Source organism: Choristoneura fumiferana, chromosome 8 (assembly GCF_025370935.1).
Source record: "Choristoneura fumiferana chromosome 8, NRCan_CFum_1, whole genome shotgun sequence".
Classification (NCBI taxonomy): Eukaryota; Metazoa; Arthropoda; class Insecta; order Lepidoptera; family Tortricidae; genus Choristoneura; species Choristoneura fumiferana.
The window spans coordinates 2,566,842-2,587,086 of NC_133479.1; the positions used below are offsets into that span (position 1 = coordinate 2,566,842).

At 37.7% G+C, this 20,245-nt stretch overlaps 1 protein-coding gene across 1 annotated transcript; it reads left to right on the forward strand.

The window, feature by feature from the left end:
- Window positions 1-15,496: 15,496 nt before the first annotated feature.
- Window positions 15,497-18,071, forward strand: LOC141429985 (uncharacterized). Its single transcript, XM_074090513.1, has 2 exons — window positions 15,497-17,125; window positions 17,623-18,071. The coding sequence occupies exons 1-2, from the start codon at window positions 16,313-16,315 to the stop codon at window positions 18,034-18,036; spliced, it is 1,227 nt and encodes a 408-aa protein (XP_073946614.1). The 5' UTR covers window positions 15,497-16,312; the 3' UTR covers window positions 18,037-18,071.
- The last annotated feature ends 2,174 nt before the right edge of the window (window positions 18,072-20,245 follow it).

Sequence of the window (20,245 nt, forward strand, 5' to 3'; positions counted from 1 at the left end):
TTCTAAATGCAAATAATGAAGGCTATCGCGAATGAATCGCCGCTAGAGGCGCTAGTGTAGCGTGAGGTCTCCGAAATGGCGAATCTCATAGTTTTTTTGGGTGAGCTACGCGGGTTTATTTATATTAGAATAATTTTGTGAATATTTTGCAATATCTGAAATTAATTATAGCAATTATGCGTTACGGGCAATGAATGTCTGTGTTTTGAGACCGTTTTGTCTTTTGGAAATTTTCCTCCGTTTTTATCCGAACAAAACGGGAGTAAGCAACACTGTGGTTGCTGGATATTTTTATGGACGGTTTTAAGGTGTATTTAATATTGATTTTAATCTAAACTTTGTTTTAACGCCCGTAATAACAGACTCTGAAAGCCATACTTAAAAACCTCACGCAACAGTGCGCCATCTAGTGAGACAAAAAACGATAGCCCTCATTACAGCCAGTTTTATATTTTCCTAACAGTTAGGTACAGCTAAAAACCATCGCAAATGTTTCAAAAGAACGCAACAAGTATAATATTGCTATTTTTTTTAATTATGTAGGTACACACACTCGGAAAGTTTCCTTTTCTTGGTTTCGAACGTCTAAAGAAAGTTCGTCATTCCTGCAAGTGCCACAAGTGTGCAGAAAAGACGTTTATGTATCTTTCTCTCATACGAGGGAGGATTGCCGTATATTTAACAACCATCCCATTGTCCCACGCCGACGATGAGCGAGAAGCGAGTAGAGCGAGTAACTAGAAACGAGTGGGCGAGTTTTGTCGCTCGGCTGTAAACGAGTGTTCGCGTGCGACGGGCGCATTACTCGCTCCACTCGACTCGCTCGTGCGGGGCGATCGCCAAGCTGACATCGCTGAGCGAGTATCTATAGCTCAGCGAGTTTTATAGCTTTGTCGCTGCGACAAAAGATGTATGAGCGAGTTCTCCGACAGTGTGAACAGCCAGCGATCAACTATTAATATATTGTTCGTTTCTTGAGCGAGAAAATAGTCGATAGCCAATCGTTTTCCTCGCTGGCGGTGAGACAAGTGCCTGAATTATTGTCCACGGTTGACGCAGGCCGCTTCAAACAGTGGACGTCTTACGGATAATAAGATGATGATGAATGTGCAATAAAGAGTTTTGCATACATACATGATGAATGTTTTTTTTAATTATGTATAATTATGTTTAAATTAAGCTTAACCCTCTTTGTGACCGTGAGATCCTGTAATTGGCTCTATATCGTTATTTTCATAATAATTATTGTTGTTTAAACCGTTGGTTCTCCTTTTAATAAATAAATACGAGCAAGAATCTAATCTCACTATAGTGGAAGTTAATTGTTATTAATTAATAAATAAGTAGCTTTAAAATAAATTGTAATAAAATTAACAAAACACTTACCATCATAGACGACGCCTCTGACCAACTGATCAGTCTCAAACACCGCGTGACTGACGGTCAGATTCACTTCACTATCCTTGTCACTGACGGTCACTACCTCGTCACTCTCACTCGGGATCCTCGCGAAGGCACAAGCATCACTCACCGTCACTTGGTCACTAACTGTCGTCACATCAGCAGTAGTTTCGTTATATTCTACTTCAGTAACCGCGGTGACTGTAGTCGTTTCGATCTCAGGCGGTCCAGGGGATCGACCAGGGGCAGGATCCCCACTAGGCAGGGTCAAAGTGGAGATGTAAGGCAGCACAGCTAATATAACGATGGCTAGTAAGTTCACTGAGCACAGCATTTTTAGTTTGGTCGTCTGCGTCCGCCATCGTTCCGGTTTCGTTGATATTGTGTCAGTTGCCATGTTCAGGGTGCTTTGACGGTTTGGTGCGCGATGTGGTTCATGATGACGTCATCTGGTTCTGGAAAGAGATGCGGGGATTAGCCTGGGATGCAAGTATATACGGTATCATTTCCATCTATATTTTTTTCAGTTTTTGTTTTTTGATTCGGCGTTTTTATTATCTTATAGTTCATCCCAGCCTATATACGTCCCACTGCTGGGCACAGGCCTCCTCTCAGAACAAGAGGGCTTGGGCCATAGTTCCCACGCGGGCCCAGTGCGGATTGGGGTCTTATAGTTTGAATAATATATTTTTTTTACCATTTCAACATGCATTTCAACTCTTCTAGCGTGATATTTAAGTGCACTGCGATTTGTCAAAAGAATGAGTAAACGAAATCAATATTTTAATTTGCGTTTTGGCCATAGCTCGTTGCCTCGTCTTCTTTTATTCGACCCGCGTTTTTGGCAAGACGACCATGGACTGAAGTTCTATGGGAGAGGAGTATGTCCAACAGTGGACGTCCTACGGGTGATAATGATGATGATGATGAAAACCAGTATGCAAAAGCACGGACCTAAAGACGACTCAACCCCAAAAACAACCTCATCATCACCCAGCCTATATACGTCCCACTGCTGGGCACAGGCCTCCTCTCAGAACAAGAGGGCTTGGGCCATAGTTCCCACGCCGGCCCATGCGGATTGGAACTTCACACGCACCATTGATTGCTTCGCAGGTTTGTGCAGGTTTCCTCACGATGTTTTCCTTCACCGCAAAGCTCGTGGTAAATTTCAAATGTAATTCCGCACATGAATTTCGAAAAACTCAGAGGTGCGAGCCGGGGTTTGAACCCACGACCCTCTGTTTGAGAGGCGATAGGTCAAACCACTAGGCCACCACGGCTTGGGTCTTAGACACAATAACTAACAACTAACAACTGGTAGCATGGTGTACGGTTGTGTCACTCTGAAGATGAGCTCTGGTTGAGTTCGAAACGCGTCAGTGTAGTGTGGTGGTGGTGATAGATGGGTTTGTGTGATTTGTGTGTGTTCTTACAGTGTGGAGGTGGAGGAACTGCATGAACACGCATATTTTGCATAAGCTTAGCTATCGTAAGGTCGCGGGTGAGCAAGGAAATTCTTTTAGTTAATCGAAAACGACATCAAAATCTACAGCCAATACGTAAATGTGATCAAAAAAATGAGGCGGTTGAAAAGCTCGAATAATCGCCCAAAATTTTTGACTTGACACGGAGAAAAACGGGGAAAATTAAATCAAATTCGCAAAAGGCTTAGTCATGACTTTGAAACTCATGAATCACAAAACCGTACACAATTCACGAAACGCCAAGCATCTTAAAATGTAATTATCCGTACGAATTCAACTCATAGGCTTAGCATCCAGCACCCCGTAATAAATCATCCAGAAGTAATTCCATTAAACATCCTGTAATAACTTGGTTTCCCCCCCTCATTGTTTTCACAAACATGTTTTTTAACCCCCACGCAAAATCAATGTTTTGCTGGCTAGTCGTGATATCTTTGTATGCATTGTAGCTCTCAAAGAGAGACCATTTATGGTAATCCTCCATATTAATATAAAAAAATCAAGAAGAAAAAAAGGGAAAAACAAAAGAAAAAAGGAGAGAGTTAAGGAATTATAAAATACAATGCAATAATTTCAACTTGATACGCTTTTCTTTAAAATGTGACACAGCACGACAGACATTTCTTTTCCTTTTGAGAATAAGAATAATTAATTTATAGTATCTTAATTGTTTGCATATACTGCATGTTTACCTGCTAAGTCGGACTGCTTCTGGCGGTCGTGTTACTAGACTATTGTGTACCCACTATTATTTTATTGTGATACCCGCCATACTACGAACTTACATTTGTATTACGAACATATCTGGGATTAGCATGAGTGTTAAAACATAATTGATAAGGATGTGGAATCCAAACCCACCGTGATACAGTTAACACTAGTACGGGGGTCAGATGACGCTTACTTACCTACTGTTTTACTCTGTAAGTGTGTTTAATACCTAATGTTTCAATACTATGTAAGCAGTAATTTATATAACATTATTTTCTGAATAAACATTTATTATTATTATTATTATTTGGCAAAATTCTTCTCATCGTAAAAAATACATGTTTGATTTACGAAACCATAAAAAAACTTTCGATATCACAAACAGAAACGCAATTATGCGAGCAGGTACATGTTCAATATACTGCCCTTATCCGAGTCCGATTGTTAAATATATATATGTTTTTATTTGACTGGATGGCAAACGAGCAAGTTGGTCTCCCGATGGTTAGTGATTTCTCATAATGCTTATGGATTGGCTTTGTGCTTGCAACCCAGGTACCCATTTCGAGCATCAAAGAATACTTACATAATATTAGATTCTGGTTTATTTACTTTTAAGAGATTGGCAATGTTCGGATAGTTTATGAATATTTAAAGGATTTCAAAGAAACTACGATAGCTGAAAGGTTTGACCTACGGTCGTAAACTAAAACCCAAATGTCTTCTTGAGTTGTTCGGAATGTGCCTATGGGACAAAAAAAAAAACAAAAATGAAGCTCAATGCTATTCAAATATACACGAAAAACGGAAAACCTATTACTAAGACTTCGCTGTCCGTCCGTCTGTCACCAGGCTGTATCTCATGAACCGGGATAGACAGTTGAAATTTTCACAGATTATTTATAACTGTGGCCGCTACAACAATAAATAATAACGAATATGTGTAAATAAATGTTTCTCTCTCTCTCAAATACTAAAAACAGAACAAAATAAATATTTAAGGGGGGCTCCCATACAACAAACGTGATTTTTTGCCAAGTCAGGTCAAAGTAATTTCATCATCATCATCATCATCATCCCAGCCATACGTCCCACGGCTGGGCACAGGCCTCCTCACAGAATGAGAGGGCTTGGGCCGTAGTTCCCACGCGGGCCCAGTGCGGATTGGGAACTTCACACACCATTGAATTGCTTCGCAGGTATGTGCAGGTTTCCTCACGTCATTTATTTAGCTTAAAATGTGGTACAATCTGATGGTCATGTGATGTGAAACATACATTTCACCGGTAGGTAACTGGCATGCAAAATAAATAAAAATATGCCGTTTTTTGCTAATGTCTAATGAATGTTGTATAAATGGTACGGAACCCTTCGTGCGCGAGTCCAGCTCGCACTTGGCCGCTTTTTGCTTTTGTAAGATATCTAGAAATCTGAGAGATATTTTATAAGAAATCATTCTAGGGTTTCAAATCCCCACTTATTTATAATCATAATATGTTTATTTTTTTTTATTCGACTGGATGGCAAACGAGCAAGTGGATCTCCTGATGGTAAGAGATCACCACCGCCCATAAACATCTGCAACACCAGGGGTATTGCAGACGCGTTGCCAACCTAGAGGTCTAAGATGGGATACCTCACGCACCAGTAATTTCACCGGCTGTCTCACTCTCCACGCCGAAACACAACAGTGCAAGCACTGCTGCTTCACGGCAGGATTAGCGAGCAAGATATATCTGTATGATGTTGCCAAAATTTTAATATTCTCGCCAAATTACGGGCAATGTTCTCTAATAGAGCGATTTTACTTGGAACGACGCATCGTCAGTTAAATATTGAGCAATATCTTTTAATGATGATGATGATGATCTTTTGCCTTCCCTTCACCTAATACACCTACCAAATAAAGTTATTATTATCTCGCCATACAAATGTTTCCTTACACCAGAAGAGTAAGGAAGAGTAAGTACCTTTAGCAACACTAGGAATCTAGGAAATAGTAGGTAGTGTAGCGAAGCTTACCCAAAATTCAAAGAACCTCGGGCAAGCCCCACAACACAACACTTATGTGCAATGCACTATAAATGAAACGTATAATTTTGAGATATGATTAATAACGATTTAATGTACAAAATTCAGCCGATGAAATAACAGAGTAGTATTAAAGGGTCGTCATATTGTTTTGCCAAAATATTACCGAAATCATGATAGCCTACGTGGGCTTTTAGAATTTTGAAAAATATAGTACAAAATATATGGAATGGGCAAATAAACTATGCAAGTAGGTTTCCAAAATTACAAAATAATGGGGTACTGGAGCGATGGTACTCGTATTTTTGTTCAATGAACATCATCATCTCATGGCTATTTACGGTCCATTGCTATGCAAAGGCCTTCTCTCAGAATGAGAGAGCTTGGGTTGTAGTTCTCAAACTGGCAAATGCCAGGTCTAATTTAAAAACAAAAATCAAAAAACCCGACTACCTTAAAAAAAAAACAAAAAGAAAAAATAAGTCTTAATGGTCTGGAATCTGTTAAGTACCTAATTTAAAGTTCAACAGTCAGGACCCATGCAAAATTGTGACCAGCTCTTAAATTCTATGTATTTTTTTTTCGAGGATGCCATATTGAAATATAAATAAATAAATTAATATTATATATCTCATAGGATAAAATCCATCCAGCCGTTTAGGCTACAGAGTGGACCAAAGAAAATGAACCTCCTTCAGGCAGTGGGTTAAAACAAAGCTGCGGGTAAAATCTAGTCCGCCAATTTATAACATAATAATATACTAATATTACCCATACAACATCTCACCCCACCGCTTTTTGGAAGGTATAATAATAGCAACATAATTTTCAGTGTTTTTCAGCCCTTGTCCCTTAAAAGGTGAAGGTTATTGGGCGAATCACCCTAATGATGCAAAGGGCAGGAGGTAATCGTTGAGAAAAGAAAAGGAAAACATTACAAGAATGACTTTTTTGTTATGGTATTTTTCCAGTACCTACGCTTGATATTCTTTTGTTTTTGGAGTACCATAACTCATAAGGAAAAAACGGAACAGCTATATGTACATATAGGTGACTTTTATTGGTGAGCGGTTGTGTTTCTCTGAAGATGAGCGCTGGTTGAGTTCGAAACGCGTCACTTTAGTGGTGGTGATAGTTGGGTTTGTGTGATTTGTGTGTGTTCTTACAGTGTGGAGGTGGAGGAACTGCATGAACACTTATTTCTGTGGTCTGCTCACTCTTGAAGCAGTAAAAAAAACTCAAAGTCAAGGCATAGGGAGGGGGGGGAGAGAGAGAGAGAGAGAGAGCATTTATTATATATTTATTTATTTATTTATGGGATAGTGACGAGCACTCGTACGTTTATAAGAAAAATATCTTTATTTTAGAACATTTAAGATTCCATAAAAATCGTTTGTGGGTAGGTACCTTACGGTTTACCTTATGGAGGCAGCTCTAATTGTTGTAATAACTCCAACGTTTCTTCAATAAAACTCCTCAGTACCACTAATGATTTTATTGAAACACTCGTAACATGATTTTATACATTATTAGAATAAAGATTATTTAAAATACTTTAATGGTAGATTACACTGCTTCGTATACTTGGTTACTCAACCGATGTCAAGGAAAGAATGGCCCGTCAGCCCAGTGTTCGGTCTTTTAAAGACTAGTTTTCCCACGCCATCTATTACTGGCGCCTTTTATTAAAGTACCCACATTGTAATTTAACTGGCGCGTTCTATTAATAATCGTTACCAATATTCAAATTAAACATAAAACCCAACATAATGCACAACCAAAAAAAAGTCTGAAAAAATATATTTTTATATCTGTCTATACCAGTGACCATTATGCTTAGGAGAGGCTCTGCTAACACTGGATATTCATAGATAACAAAAAAAAAAAACGGAAGGTTTATGTAATACATAAACTGTTGCCAGCGGCTCCGTCCACGTAGAATTCGTTTGTTCGTTCGCCCGTGGGAACTATGCAGTTTACCAGAATAAAAACTAACGTAAGTAAGGCCCCGGGACTCAAACTATCTGTATACCGAATTTCATCTAAATCAGTTCAGCGGTTTAGACGTGAAGATAGATAACAATCAAACAAATGAACAAGCAGATTTACAAACTTTCGCATTTATAATATCAAGTTATGTCAAGTTTGATGATACATATACTAGCTCGCGTCCCGGCTTGGAAATGGAGCTGGAAAATATGAAGTGCCTTTGATTAGACTTGTACACGAGCAAAGCCGGGGCGAGTCGCTAGTTAGTGGTAATAGGTTTAAGGTTTTTAGCAGTAGGTAGGTACAGCTAATGTTGAACCTTAGAGTAGTAAACGTGAGCGTATTTCTTATTTCACAGCTGAAAAATATGAAGTGCCTTTGATTAGAGACTTGTACACGAGCAAAGCCGGGGCGAGTCGCTAGTTAGTGGTAATAGGTTTAAGGTTTTCAGCTGTAGGTAGGTACAGCTAATGTTGAACCTTAGAGTAGTAAACGTGAGCGTATTTCTTATTTCACAGTTTTCTTTACAAGTCAAAAATAAAAAAAGATAGCGCTTTCTACTTCGGCGGAAGTTTCTTCAACTAACAAAAGAATAATAAAACGATAACATAAAAAAAATATAACCCCCTTTTGAGTTCGCTGTTTGTTATAACACATGCACTTTATTTTCCTTGGTCATAAAGGAAAGTCATAACATAAAGATTGCGAAGAAAACACCCTCGTGGGTTTCATTTCAGGGGATAGTAAATGTCATCCCAGCCTATATATGTCCCACTGCTGGGCACAGGCCTCCTCGCAGAACAAGAGGGCTTGGGCCATAGTTGCCACGCGGCCCAGTGCGGATTGGGAACTTCACATGCACCATTGAATTGCTTCGCAGGTTTGTGGCGGTTTCCTCACGATGTTTTTCCTTCAACGCAAAGCTCGTGGTAAATTTCAAATGTAAATCCGCACATGAATTTCGAACAACTCAGAGGTGCGAGCCGGGGTTTGAACCCACGACCCTCTGCTTGAGAGGCGATAGGTCAAACCACTAGGCCACCACGGCTATAATAATATAATAATAGTAAGTAAGAATAATAGTTTAGAAGATTTCTTATGAAAATAGTTTGTAAGTAGCTCGCGCCTGTAGCTTTGCCCAATTAGAAAGATTTTCTATAAATTTAATAGTATCTTTCTACTCAGTTACATTGGTCGATAGGCCTCGCATGCGGGGTGCGGTAGATTTCTGTAACGTATGCCATAGGGCCAGCATTTGGGGAATAGTTTTCATTGGTTTTCACGCTGTATATCGACCTAGTTATCGACTTATGAGTTTCACTAGTCGCTATACCGCACGCTGTATATCGACCTAGTTATCGACTTATGAGTTTCACTAGTCGCTATACCGCACGCTGTATATCGACCTAGTTATCGACTTATGAGTTTCACTAGTCGCTATACCGCACGCTGTATATCGACCTAGTTATCGACTTATGAGTTTCACTAGTCGCTATACCGCACGCTGTATATCGACCTAGTTATCGACTTATGAGTTTCACTAGTCGCTATATCGCACGCTGTATATCGACCTAGTTATCGACTTATGAGTTTCACTAGTCGCTATACCGCACGCTGTATATCGACCTAGTTATCGACTTATGAGTTTCACTAGTCGCTATACCCCACGCTGTATATCGACCTAGTTATCGACTTATGAGTTCAATTAGTCGCTATACCGCAACGCTGTATATCGACCTAGTTATCGACTTATGAGTTTCACTAGTCGCTATATCGCACGCTGTATATAGACCTAGTTATCGACTTATGAGTTTCACTAGTCGCTATACCGCACGCTGTACCTATATCGACCTAGTTATCGACTTATGAGTTTCACTAGTTGCTATACCGCACGCTGTATATCGACCTAGTTATCGACTTATGAGTTTCACTAGTCGCTTTACCGCATGCTGTATGTCGACCGAGTTATCGACTTATGAGTTCAATTAGTCACTATACCGCACGCTGTATATCGACCTAGTTATCGACTTATGAGTTTCACTAGTCGCTATACCGCACGCTGTATATCGACCTAGTTATCGACTTATGAGTTTCATTCGTCGTTATACCGCGCGCTGTATATCGGCCTAGTTATCGACTCATGAATTTCACTAGTCGTTTACCGCATGGCGGGGACTCACCGTATATTATATTTTCTATCGATACAAGTAGTAGACTTATAATGAAGCCTACTCCTGTAGATAGATATATTTACGGTACGGTTTTAAAGTGTTTTAAATATGATTTTAATCTAAACTTTGTTTTGACGCCCGTAATAACAGGCTCTGAAAGCCACACTTAAAAACCTCACCCACCAGTGCGCCATCTAGTGAGACAAAAAACGATAGCCCTCATTGTCAAATGTTGCGGTACAAGGACACACTACCATAAGTTGACATTTGACAACTGACAGCTGTCAGTCTGACCTCTTTTTTTTTTATCAAACAGACCAAGGCACAAAACCTATTAATGCCACGAATCGTGTGATTTGCCGAAATACAGTTTCAATTTATTTTTACAAAAAAACGAAAATGAAAATAAATCTATTTACAGGAGTGAACTAATTATAAGTCTACTATCGATAAATAGTATAATAAGGCGACAATCCTAGAAAACTTAAGGTACTTAGCCAATTTTATGTCGCCTAGATCCAACATGAACACGAACTTTACGAGCATGAGAAGTGAAAAACATATTTTCTTTTAAACTGCAACGGACTGTTCTGCCAGCCATCTTTTCTTAATTAGAAAAGGTGCTTAAAGCTTCGAGGCCTTAAGACAGCCTAGAATCTAGGATCCCTAGATCAACCCCTAGTTGAGGCCCCAGACTAGATCAACCCCTAATTGAGAAATTGCCACACGCAAACTAATTTTCGAAGTAAACATAAACTTTGCTAGGTACTTCTAAGGAATAGAATTACATTTTGGTTTTTAGGATTCCGCACCACAGAATTATTTATATCGGTCAAGTATTTGTCTTCTAATTACTTTAATTTAAAAATAGGAATATATGGAATTAATTTTATGACAATTAAAGATATAATTATTAACGTTATGCGTATTTCAATTATACGAATTCATTATTATTATGCTAAAGAAGTGTTAAATAATGTCGAATGTTTGTACAATGAATTTTGTTGAATGAATGTTGAATTTGTGCGATGACGTTATACCAAATCTGTTATGCGAATTTATTTCATGGTATTTAATGTTATGCGAAACAAGGGCACCCTAGTTTTACTCATATTGTTAAAACCCGGTTTAGAACGCAAGAAGAACCAGCTTCTTCTCCATTACTTTTATTATACAAGATAATATGAGACCCTTGGCTTTCAGCTTAAGACTGACCGTAACATCCCACGGGATAACAGTTAATAAAGGCGATGAGAAAACTGGCTTATCTCGGATACAACTGACAATGGGGGGGATTTCTGGAGGAAAACAAATCATTTTAGCGCAGTACACATAAAGGACTCTATAGAAGACTTTGCACAGCAGTGGGTTATTAAAAATTAAAAACCGGCCAAGAGTGTGTCGGACACGCCGGAAATAGGGTTCCGTAGCCATTACGAAAAAAATAAGTAATATTTTTCTAAGGATATCGTATTTTGTGAGGAATATTCCAAGTTTTAGGTATATTTTATACCTTAGGCTGCTATTTACTCTTAGGGGCTGTTTCACCATCCATTGATTAGTGTTAACTGACGGTGAAATGTGATGCCGTCTCTATTTGTTTTGTTCGAATAGACGAAGACGGCATCACATTTAACCGTCAGCTAACACTAATCAATGGATGGTGAAACAGCCCCTTAAACTACTAATAATTCTCAAGAAAATTTAACCGTTATAGTTTTCTTTGTAAATTTGATATATTTACTACATCTTGAATTTTTTCAATTTTTTCTGCCCACCGGTTTAGGTTTTGGAGAGGAGGGGAAGCTCGATTTTAATAATAAATAAATAAATAATAAATGTTTATTTCAGATTTCATACGATCCATATAATAATATGTTATAACAGAGAGGTCCTTATACAATTATTTATTTATTTAATTTAATTATGTTAGAATATACATTATTTAAATGCATTTTGGCCCAGTGTGCGGTAATGTCACTGTCTATCCTGCTAGCCAACGTAGCTTTTAATGAAAATTAAAGTTTAATATTTTGCAAACAAATCACTGAATCAAAAAGTCGTTTTAGCAAAAATACGGAACGGCGGCTACGGAACCCTAAAAACGGTCTGTAAACAAATTGTTGTCCTTATAAGAACTCTAGTGTCTCCATAACAACAACAAAAACAACAACTCGATTCCCACCTGGACAATTTTTAGAGTTCCGTTACCCAAAAGGTAAAAACGGGACCCTAATACTAAGACTACACTGTCCGTATGTATGTCTGTCACCAGGCTGTATCTCATGAACCGTGATAGCTAGACAATTAACATTTTCATAGATGATGTATTTCTGTTGCCGCTATAACAACATAATATTAAAAATAAAATAAAATAAATATTTCAGAGCACCCATACAACAAACGTGATTTTTTGTCGTTTTTGCTAAATAAAAAAATAAAATAAAAATAAAATGTTTTTATTTTCAGACAACTAATTTGGTCCATAGCATGTTAGTAACAATAGAAACTTAATAACTATGTTAGTATATATATCTGCATTGGTATTATTTATTAGACGCAGGAGCAGCGTGCAGCATGTTGAACCTGCCAAGAACAGCACTGTCCTGCCTCTCTGCGACCACCTTTAGGAGACTGTTAGAGCTGCCCCTCATTCTGCGTATCAGTAAAGCGACTTTCTTACGCATAAGCGCATAAAAGTCGTCCACGTGAGCGTCAGCAAACATGCCAGAAGCACTGCAGTAGCGAGGAAGCCCCACCATCATCCTAAACAAATTATTATATAATATCCACAGACTGCTGATGTAAAAAGTTTGGCAGAATGCCTTAAAAAGTGTTAACTAATGTATTGTTATTTAGATAATGGTACGGAACCCTTCGTGCGCGATTCCGACTCGCACTTGGTTGTTTTTTTTACGTGACGTCTGTGATGCCTACTAAAGCAATAGCAGATAAGCAGATAAGTAGTATCACGAAGAAGTTTGCGGTGAAGGTGCCTTTTTAAATCCAGAACGGAGCCTTGTTTAATGATGCTCCCACATTGGCTGCTATAAATGTTAGGTACTTATATAACGTTATAAAACATGATAACGTTGTCTAACACTTAATAACTTTAGTTACAACTAGTTAGACGTTTTAAACGCATTGATATCAAAATGTTATATAACACCATATAAAAATTGCATTTGCAATTTGATGTTGATACATAACATTTTAACACTAACACTAACATTTTTTACAATTTGTTATATAACGTTATAAAACATGATAACGTTGTCTAACACTTAATAACTTTTGTTACAACTAGTTAGACATTTTAAACGCATTGATATCAAAATGTTATATAACACCATATAAAAATTGCATTTGCAATTTGATGTTGATACATAACATTTTAACACTAACATTTTTTACAATTTGTTATAAAATGTTATAAAACTTTATAGCATTTCCATAACAGCCAAGGTGGGAGCATCATAACGTTTCTTTGATGAACTTTTTTTATGCATCGGATGACCACAGACCATAATAATTATTATGTAGATGAAGTATGTCATCAAAACTATTTTAGCCTGTTATCCTCAACACAAATATGGCAAAAGTCTGTTATCGAGACTAATTAATTAATTTAAATAATAAGCGTTGCGTGAGTGCTAATTAACTAGAATTACTTACTACTGCTAGTCATCCATACGTTATCGTCATTGTCACAAGGTTATGGTTTAATCCAGGGTTTCTCAAACTTATGGCTCCACGTACCCCTGTTAAAGTTTCTAGACGACAGCGAACCCCTACCCCCCCCCCCCCCCCCCCCCCCCCAAAGAAAGTAACTAAGTTTATTTTCATTTCAAACATCATCATAATTATAGTGTATATTATTTATTTCAATAAAGGGTAACAAATATAGGTAAGAATCGTCTTGCCAACAAAAATACAAACTGAAACAAATAACAAACAAATAAGTAACAAATTTGGAGTTAAAAAATACAAAAGACTGCAAAAACCAATCTTAATCATCTTGCCAGTCTTGCAGCCACCATCACGTAAACCTTGTCGCGAACCCCCTACCGTCGAATAGCGAACCCCTAGGGGTTCGCGTACCCCACTTTGAGAAACCCTGGTTTAATCTAACTAAATACATTTAGATTATGCGAGTTACGTCACTTTGTGGGGCCGCACATGTAAACCCTTTTATTGTCCAAAAATTAAGAAAGAAACATACAATACAAAACAACGGCTCTTTTAAATTATATTGTAACGGATAACTCACGTCTTAAACCGAGTTTAGCTCGACATGTTTCGGGCTATTTCGTAGCCCTTCTTCTCAGGAGCACGCGACTCGGCGGCTGCCGCAACACGCACACTACGCGCCACCGCTTACCTCGCGCGACTGCCCGACGAAACTAACACCGGCGCACAACTACCCGCATTTTTATCGCTATTTTTATTGTCAATGTCAAATGTAGGGTAGCACACAACACTAACAACACCGCTCCGTAAGGGCACGTTAACACCAACCGATGACTCAGCACGAGTATTTAATACAGTTTTCCAACTCGGGGGTACCGACCAACCGCAATCCCGGTTTAAGCAAGCAGTAATCTAAAAACCGCCCAAGTTCGAGTTGAACTCGCGTGGAGAGGGTTCCGTACAATGCCAAAGTCAAATGTTTTCCTCTATTTTTTATAAATATTTTTACGGTGCTTTTTAAATTAATACAAACTATCACATAATTTCAAATCCTTACAGTAAGACGCGAGTTGACTACTACTAGCGCTATCTAGTGGTGTTTTAGTGAAAAAAAAATCCGTAAGTGAAAGTATTACATTCAGTTTACCACTTTATTTTGATAGAATTCTTATAGATTTTCCCGTAATTTACAAGCAATGAACTATATTTTGTAGGTTTTTTTTTCGACTGGAACGGCAAACGAGCAAGTGGGTCTTCTGATGGTAAGAGATCACCACCGCCCATAAACATCTGCAATACCTGGTATTGCAGATGTGTTGCCAACCTAGAGGACTAAGATGGGATACCTCAAGTGCCAACGCCGCCATTTCATGATTTGGCTAGTTTAGGTTGTATGAAAAATACGAATGTTTGTTCTCGGCTCTTGGGTGTTTAATATGTATTTAAGTATATATCTATCTAAATAATTATATTTATCCGTTGCTTAGTACCCATAACACAAGCTTTGCTAAGCTTACTTTGGGACTAGGTTAATTGGTGTTAATTGTCCCGTTATATTTATTATTTATTATTATTTATCATGAAATTCCTAGGCATATCATGAAACGCCGTCATGTCGGTTCTGGCACTTCGCCGGCCGCTGCCGCGGCACGCTCGCTTCGCTCGCTCGGCTCATGCATAGTGGTCACAATTCATACTAACCACTCTTCGCTTCGCTCGTCGTACCTAAATTTTTCTTTTTTCCAGCATATCACGATGTGCCCGGTATAAAGCTAGGAATATCGACCAAAGCGTTGCTCTAATCGATGCCTGGCCAACTTTTAGCCATATCATGAAATGGCAATGGCACCATTTCATGATGTGCCTAGGAATTTCGTGATCTGGCGGATTTTAGATTAAAATTATCCATGACTTCTAAACTTTCAAAAAATTCTGATCTAACAGTTCGTGTAACTTGATGTAACTATTCTGTACCGATGTATAAAAAAAAACTGAGCTTTAGTTCTATTTAAAATCATAACATAACAATAAGCATTAAATGAAAATGAAAAACTTGAAAGTGTTATTTTCAATAATACTACAGTAAGTAGTCATATAAACATTCATAAGCAAATAAACGTGGAGAAACCATTTTCACACACATACACAACTAGTCAACTGCGAACCGAAATCGCAGTCAGGATTCCGTATCTAATCGTACATTACTCAAGTTTATAAACTATGAAAGTTATTGCTCTAGAGCGCGGAGATAAGCCAGAATGAAAAAAAAACTAGGCTTTGATGTAGTTGAATGGGTCACCATTTGTCAGACCAACAAACTTGTTAAACGTAGGTTTTAACGTGGATGATGGCAATCCCTTGTGGGCGTTGAAGGCTTTCAGTGACTCAGAGAAATTAAGAAGGTACTACTTAGTAAGCAAAAGAAAAGAGGGACCTTTAGAATAAACGGAAGAAGTCTGTGAGAGATCCCTTTAAACGATGTGTTTGCTTTTGTACATTTCATTCTCATGTTAACTGTTATTTCCATTTGTTTTATGTACCTGCTTGCACAATAAAGAGTTATACAATCACAATATAATATAAAATCACAAAGAGAACGATGGGTTTAATAAGGTACCTGTGACTAACGACCAACAAGTCATTTTAAAGCTTAAAGTTTCCGTTTTTCCTTGTCATGTACAAAACCCTAAAAACTTGTATCTTGAGCTAGCAGCATCTGATAAGATATGAAATACTGCTTCTCGTTCATACGTAAGTACATATAATAATTCAACTTTCATAAATATAACGCAGTGGTCTAAGCACTATTAAACTCCTTCGAGCACTGATACTATGAACAGTAAAATGGGTGTAGAACAGTGCGATTGTAATGTAAATGACAAAGAATATAAAGCAGATAAACTTCCAGAAAAAGTTAACGAATCTATTGAAAGAATAATTAAAAAAGAAGGCTACAAAGACTACAAAGTACTGACAAGAGCGATATCCACTGTCGGGGGAAATTATTTCGGTTCTTTATACGAAGTTGATGTTAAAGGTACAACTGAAGATGGTGAGAAAGAAACCAACATATTTGTTAAAGGAATTGTTTCTGGAGATCATTTAACAGTTATGTCAGTGAGTGGAATGTTTACAATGGAACTGTTTGTATACAATGAATTGTCTGTTATATTTAATGACATACAGAATGAAGCGCACATCCCTATGAATGAACGATATAACATGGTCAGAAGTTTTCAGCAAAGTATACCTGAAGCGATCATTTTAGAAAATGTTGCCAGGAAAGGTTATAAGACAGGGTTCAGAATGGATCCAGTTTCATTGGAGTTTGCTCAACTATCTATGCAACAGTTAGGGAAATTCCACGGTCTGTCGTTTGCTCTGGAGAATAAACGCCCAGAGTATTTTGAAAGAAAATTAAAAACTATACCTTTTCCAATGAATTTCAACGATGATTTCAAAGGTCTGCTGAAAAATTCAGCGAAAGCTATTAGTGAATGCTTGGGCGATGATGCAAGTAAAAAGTTTAATGATTATATTCCCAAATTATGGAATAAAATGCAGCATTGTCTATTTGATTTTAAATACAAAAGGACTTTGGTTCACGGTGATTACAGAGCAAACAATATCTTGATGAAAGAAATTGTAAGTCAAAAATTATCTTACTAAGTAATTCCATTGTCGCATCAACCACTGTCAGTCCCTATATTTAAGATTTTAATAATTGATAGGCATATTGGAATTAAGTATGAAGTAAATAGCTTCCATCGCTTGGCCAAGATCTATTCCAAACAATATTAAATATTTGTTAATATTAATGGCTACGGACTGAGGGCGGTTAAACCGAACGTAAATTTGACCTACATTAATTACTTTGCACACACATACACAATGCGAAATTTGAGTATGTGCGTGTAAATATGCGTGTGTGTTAAATGTTCGTAACTCCTTATCATTCAAACAGCTAGACAGGCTTGAACAATGTACTCTTAATTAGCACAAAAATTATTCGACCATCCGGTAAAAGCAATTAAATTTTGGAGGACAAATTTAATCTATGTTCTCTGGCCATATTGACCGGTTATTTAGCAGGTGCATGTAGATCCGATGAGAATTTTATAATTAAATCTTTTTATTTGCAGGAAGGTGAACTAACTGACGTTTTACCGGTAGATTACCAGCTCTTATGTTACGGATGTCCTATCATGGATATTCTATTCTTCGTCTTCTTGGGCACCGATCAGCAATTCAGAAAAGACCATCTAGAAGACTTGAAGGACGTGTATTTTGATTCCCTTACAAAAATGTTGCAATACTTCGACATTGATGTCAAAACTGTGTTTCCAAGAGAAGATTTTGACAATTTGTATAAAGAAGTGTTAGATTATGGTATTTTCTGTTTCATGCAGCTAATGCCTTTTATTTTTGCGGTTGAAGATGAAATACCTGAATTGGATAAGGATTACTTGGCTGATGTCGTCATCAAAACTGATCCAAGAATGAAGGAGAGAGCGAGAGGGATTGTAGATGATTTTATACAGTGGGGTTATTTGTAAAATTGTTAAGTAAATAAAAATTTGCATCTCGATTACCTTCTTCGTTTTATTAATTTCCTTTAAGCACTTGCTGAAAAACATACTCCGTTTTATAACTAGATATTGATAAAGTACCACTAGATGTAGCTGTATTATCTTCTCATAATATTAACTCTACCTATATTTAGTTTTTTTTTTCGTCTGGATGGCAAACGAGCAAGTGGGTCTCCTGATGGTAAGAGATCACCACCACCCATAAACATCTGCAACACCAGGGGTATTGCAGATGCGTTGCCAACCTAGAGGCCTAAGATGGGATACCTCAAGTGCCAGTAATTTCACCGGCTGTCTTACTCTCCACGCCGAAACACAACAGTGCAGGCACTGCTACTTCACGGCAGGATTAGCGAGCACAAGGTCCTACCACCTGCAAATATAGTTGTTGATGTATAAGCAACTAGTTGTTGCCCGTAACTCAATCTGACAGTAATACGTTTATCGCGATTCTTCAGAAACTATGAAATTCCCCGGGATGAAAACTATCCTATATTCTTTTCAGTGTCTCAAAACTCGATACGAAGTTTCATCTGTCTTATTATCGGTTTAAGCGTCAACAAGTAAGTGACAGAAAGACAGACAAAACTACTTAGGCATTTATAATATTAGTATGAATTACAGCATAAGAGGAAAAATCAAAGCACTGGAAATTGAAATAAAAGTATATAAAAAATAAAAACATAAAATCAAAATATATTAAAATTGGGTGCCCAAAATGAGAGTGGAACGGTTGAAGTTTTTTGGGTTTTTATTTCGAGGCCGATTGCAATGGAACAGAGACAAACAAACTTAAACATCCTTATTTATATCGATGCACGATACTAGCGTATTTTGTGTTTTATTTTGGATCTAATGAGGAGCATGGTTGTGAACGGGCATCGATCATTTATTAATTAGCAAGCCATTTAATTCTGAAAATGAACTATAGATGGCGCTGTATCGAACAAATATTATTTATTTATTTATTTATATAAGAAAAAAATACAATTTATCATTAAAATTTATGGCATCACGCAACCGCAACCCCATCACGGTTTGTATAAATGCTGTGTGCCGTGGTAGCCAAGTGTTTTTAACAATGGTCTCTGAAGTACTAGAAGATGAGTACCTACCCAACGAAAGAGAGAAAAACATTTTTTCGTGACATTTTAACACAAAATGCTTAGAAGAAAATAAAGTACCGGGTTACCATCGGAGGTAGGTAAATAATTACCTAAAATTACGTAAATACTATCTTAAGTAAATGACAGATTACATTCCTTAAAATTCCACTTTTTTTATCTTATCTGTGAAATTCATGAGTTTATTTATTTTTACATAATTGATGTTAATATATCAGATAAAACTCAGTTATCAATTTCATTCTGAAAAACAGTGACAGTCTATTTTTACTCCGTGTTGACCGTACAGTCGAGTTTAATTCTGACACGAAGGGTGCGTACAGTCACAGCACCTATCTGACTGCATAAATATCTGATACGACTCTATCTATGGCCGGAAGGTCGTACGCTGCGCTGTGGCAGACATTAATGCTGGTGACTGTACAGATGCCAATCCTATAGTTAGGAAGAAACTAGAAAAAAAAATGCATAAGTAGCCTATATACGTCCCACTGCTGGGTACCGCCTCCTCTCATAACAAAGGGCTTGGGCCATAGTTCCCACGCGGACCCAGTGCGGATAATATGTATAACTTAACCTAGCCAACTTTAAAAGTCGAAAAAACTCCGTCTCTGTAATTTTAAACTTTAATATCTACAACTTAGCTAAAACTATCGCAAGGAAACTCGCTTTCACGTAAAAAATCTTCAAAATCGGTCCACCCACTTGAGAGCTTCTAGTAACACCGTTTTCACAATATCCGATCCGATATCGGTACCTTACGACGATGGCCATTTGCTGTTTTCACATATTTCCGACAAAATCGTTCCGATACAGCCGGCTCAAAATGGCTGCCACGCATCGGGCTCTGCGCACACAGAGACAATTTAGATACATGCATAGCAAACATACAAACATTATCGTCCGACAGCCCACGGGCGTCCGATGGTGTCGGCTCCGATATCCGATATCGGGCCGAATAATAAACTAATAAAATTAGGTACATATGTATTTCATATACTTTACTTGCCCCGATATCGTATCGGATAGTGTGAAAGCGCAGCACAGACAGA

Coding starts and splice junctions, on each gene's coding strand:
- LOC141429985 (XM_074090513.1), top strand. CDS start 16,313: ATGAACAGTAAAATGGGTGTAGAACAGTGCGATTGTAATGTAAATGAC. Junction 17,126..17,622: donor ATATCTTGATGAAAGAAATT/GTAAGTCAAAAA, acceptor TTTTATTTGCAG/GAAGGTGAACTAACTGACGT.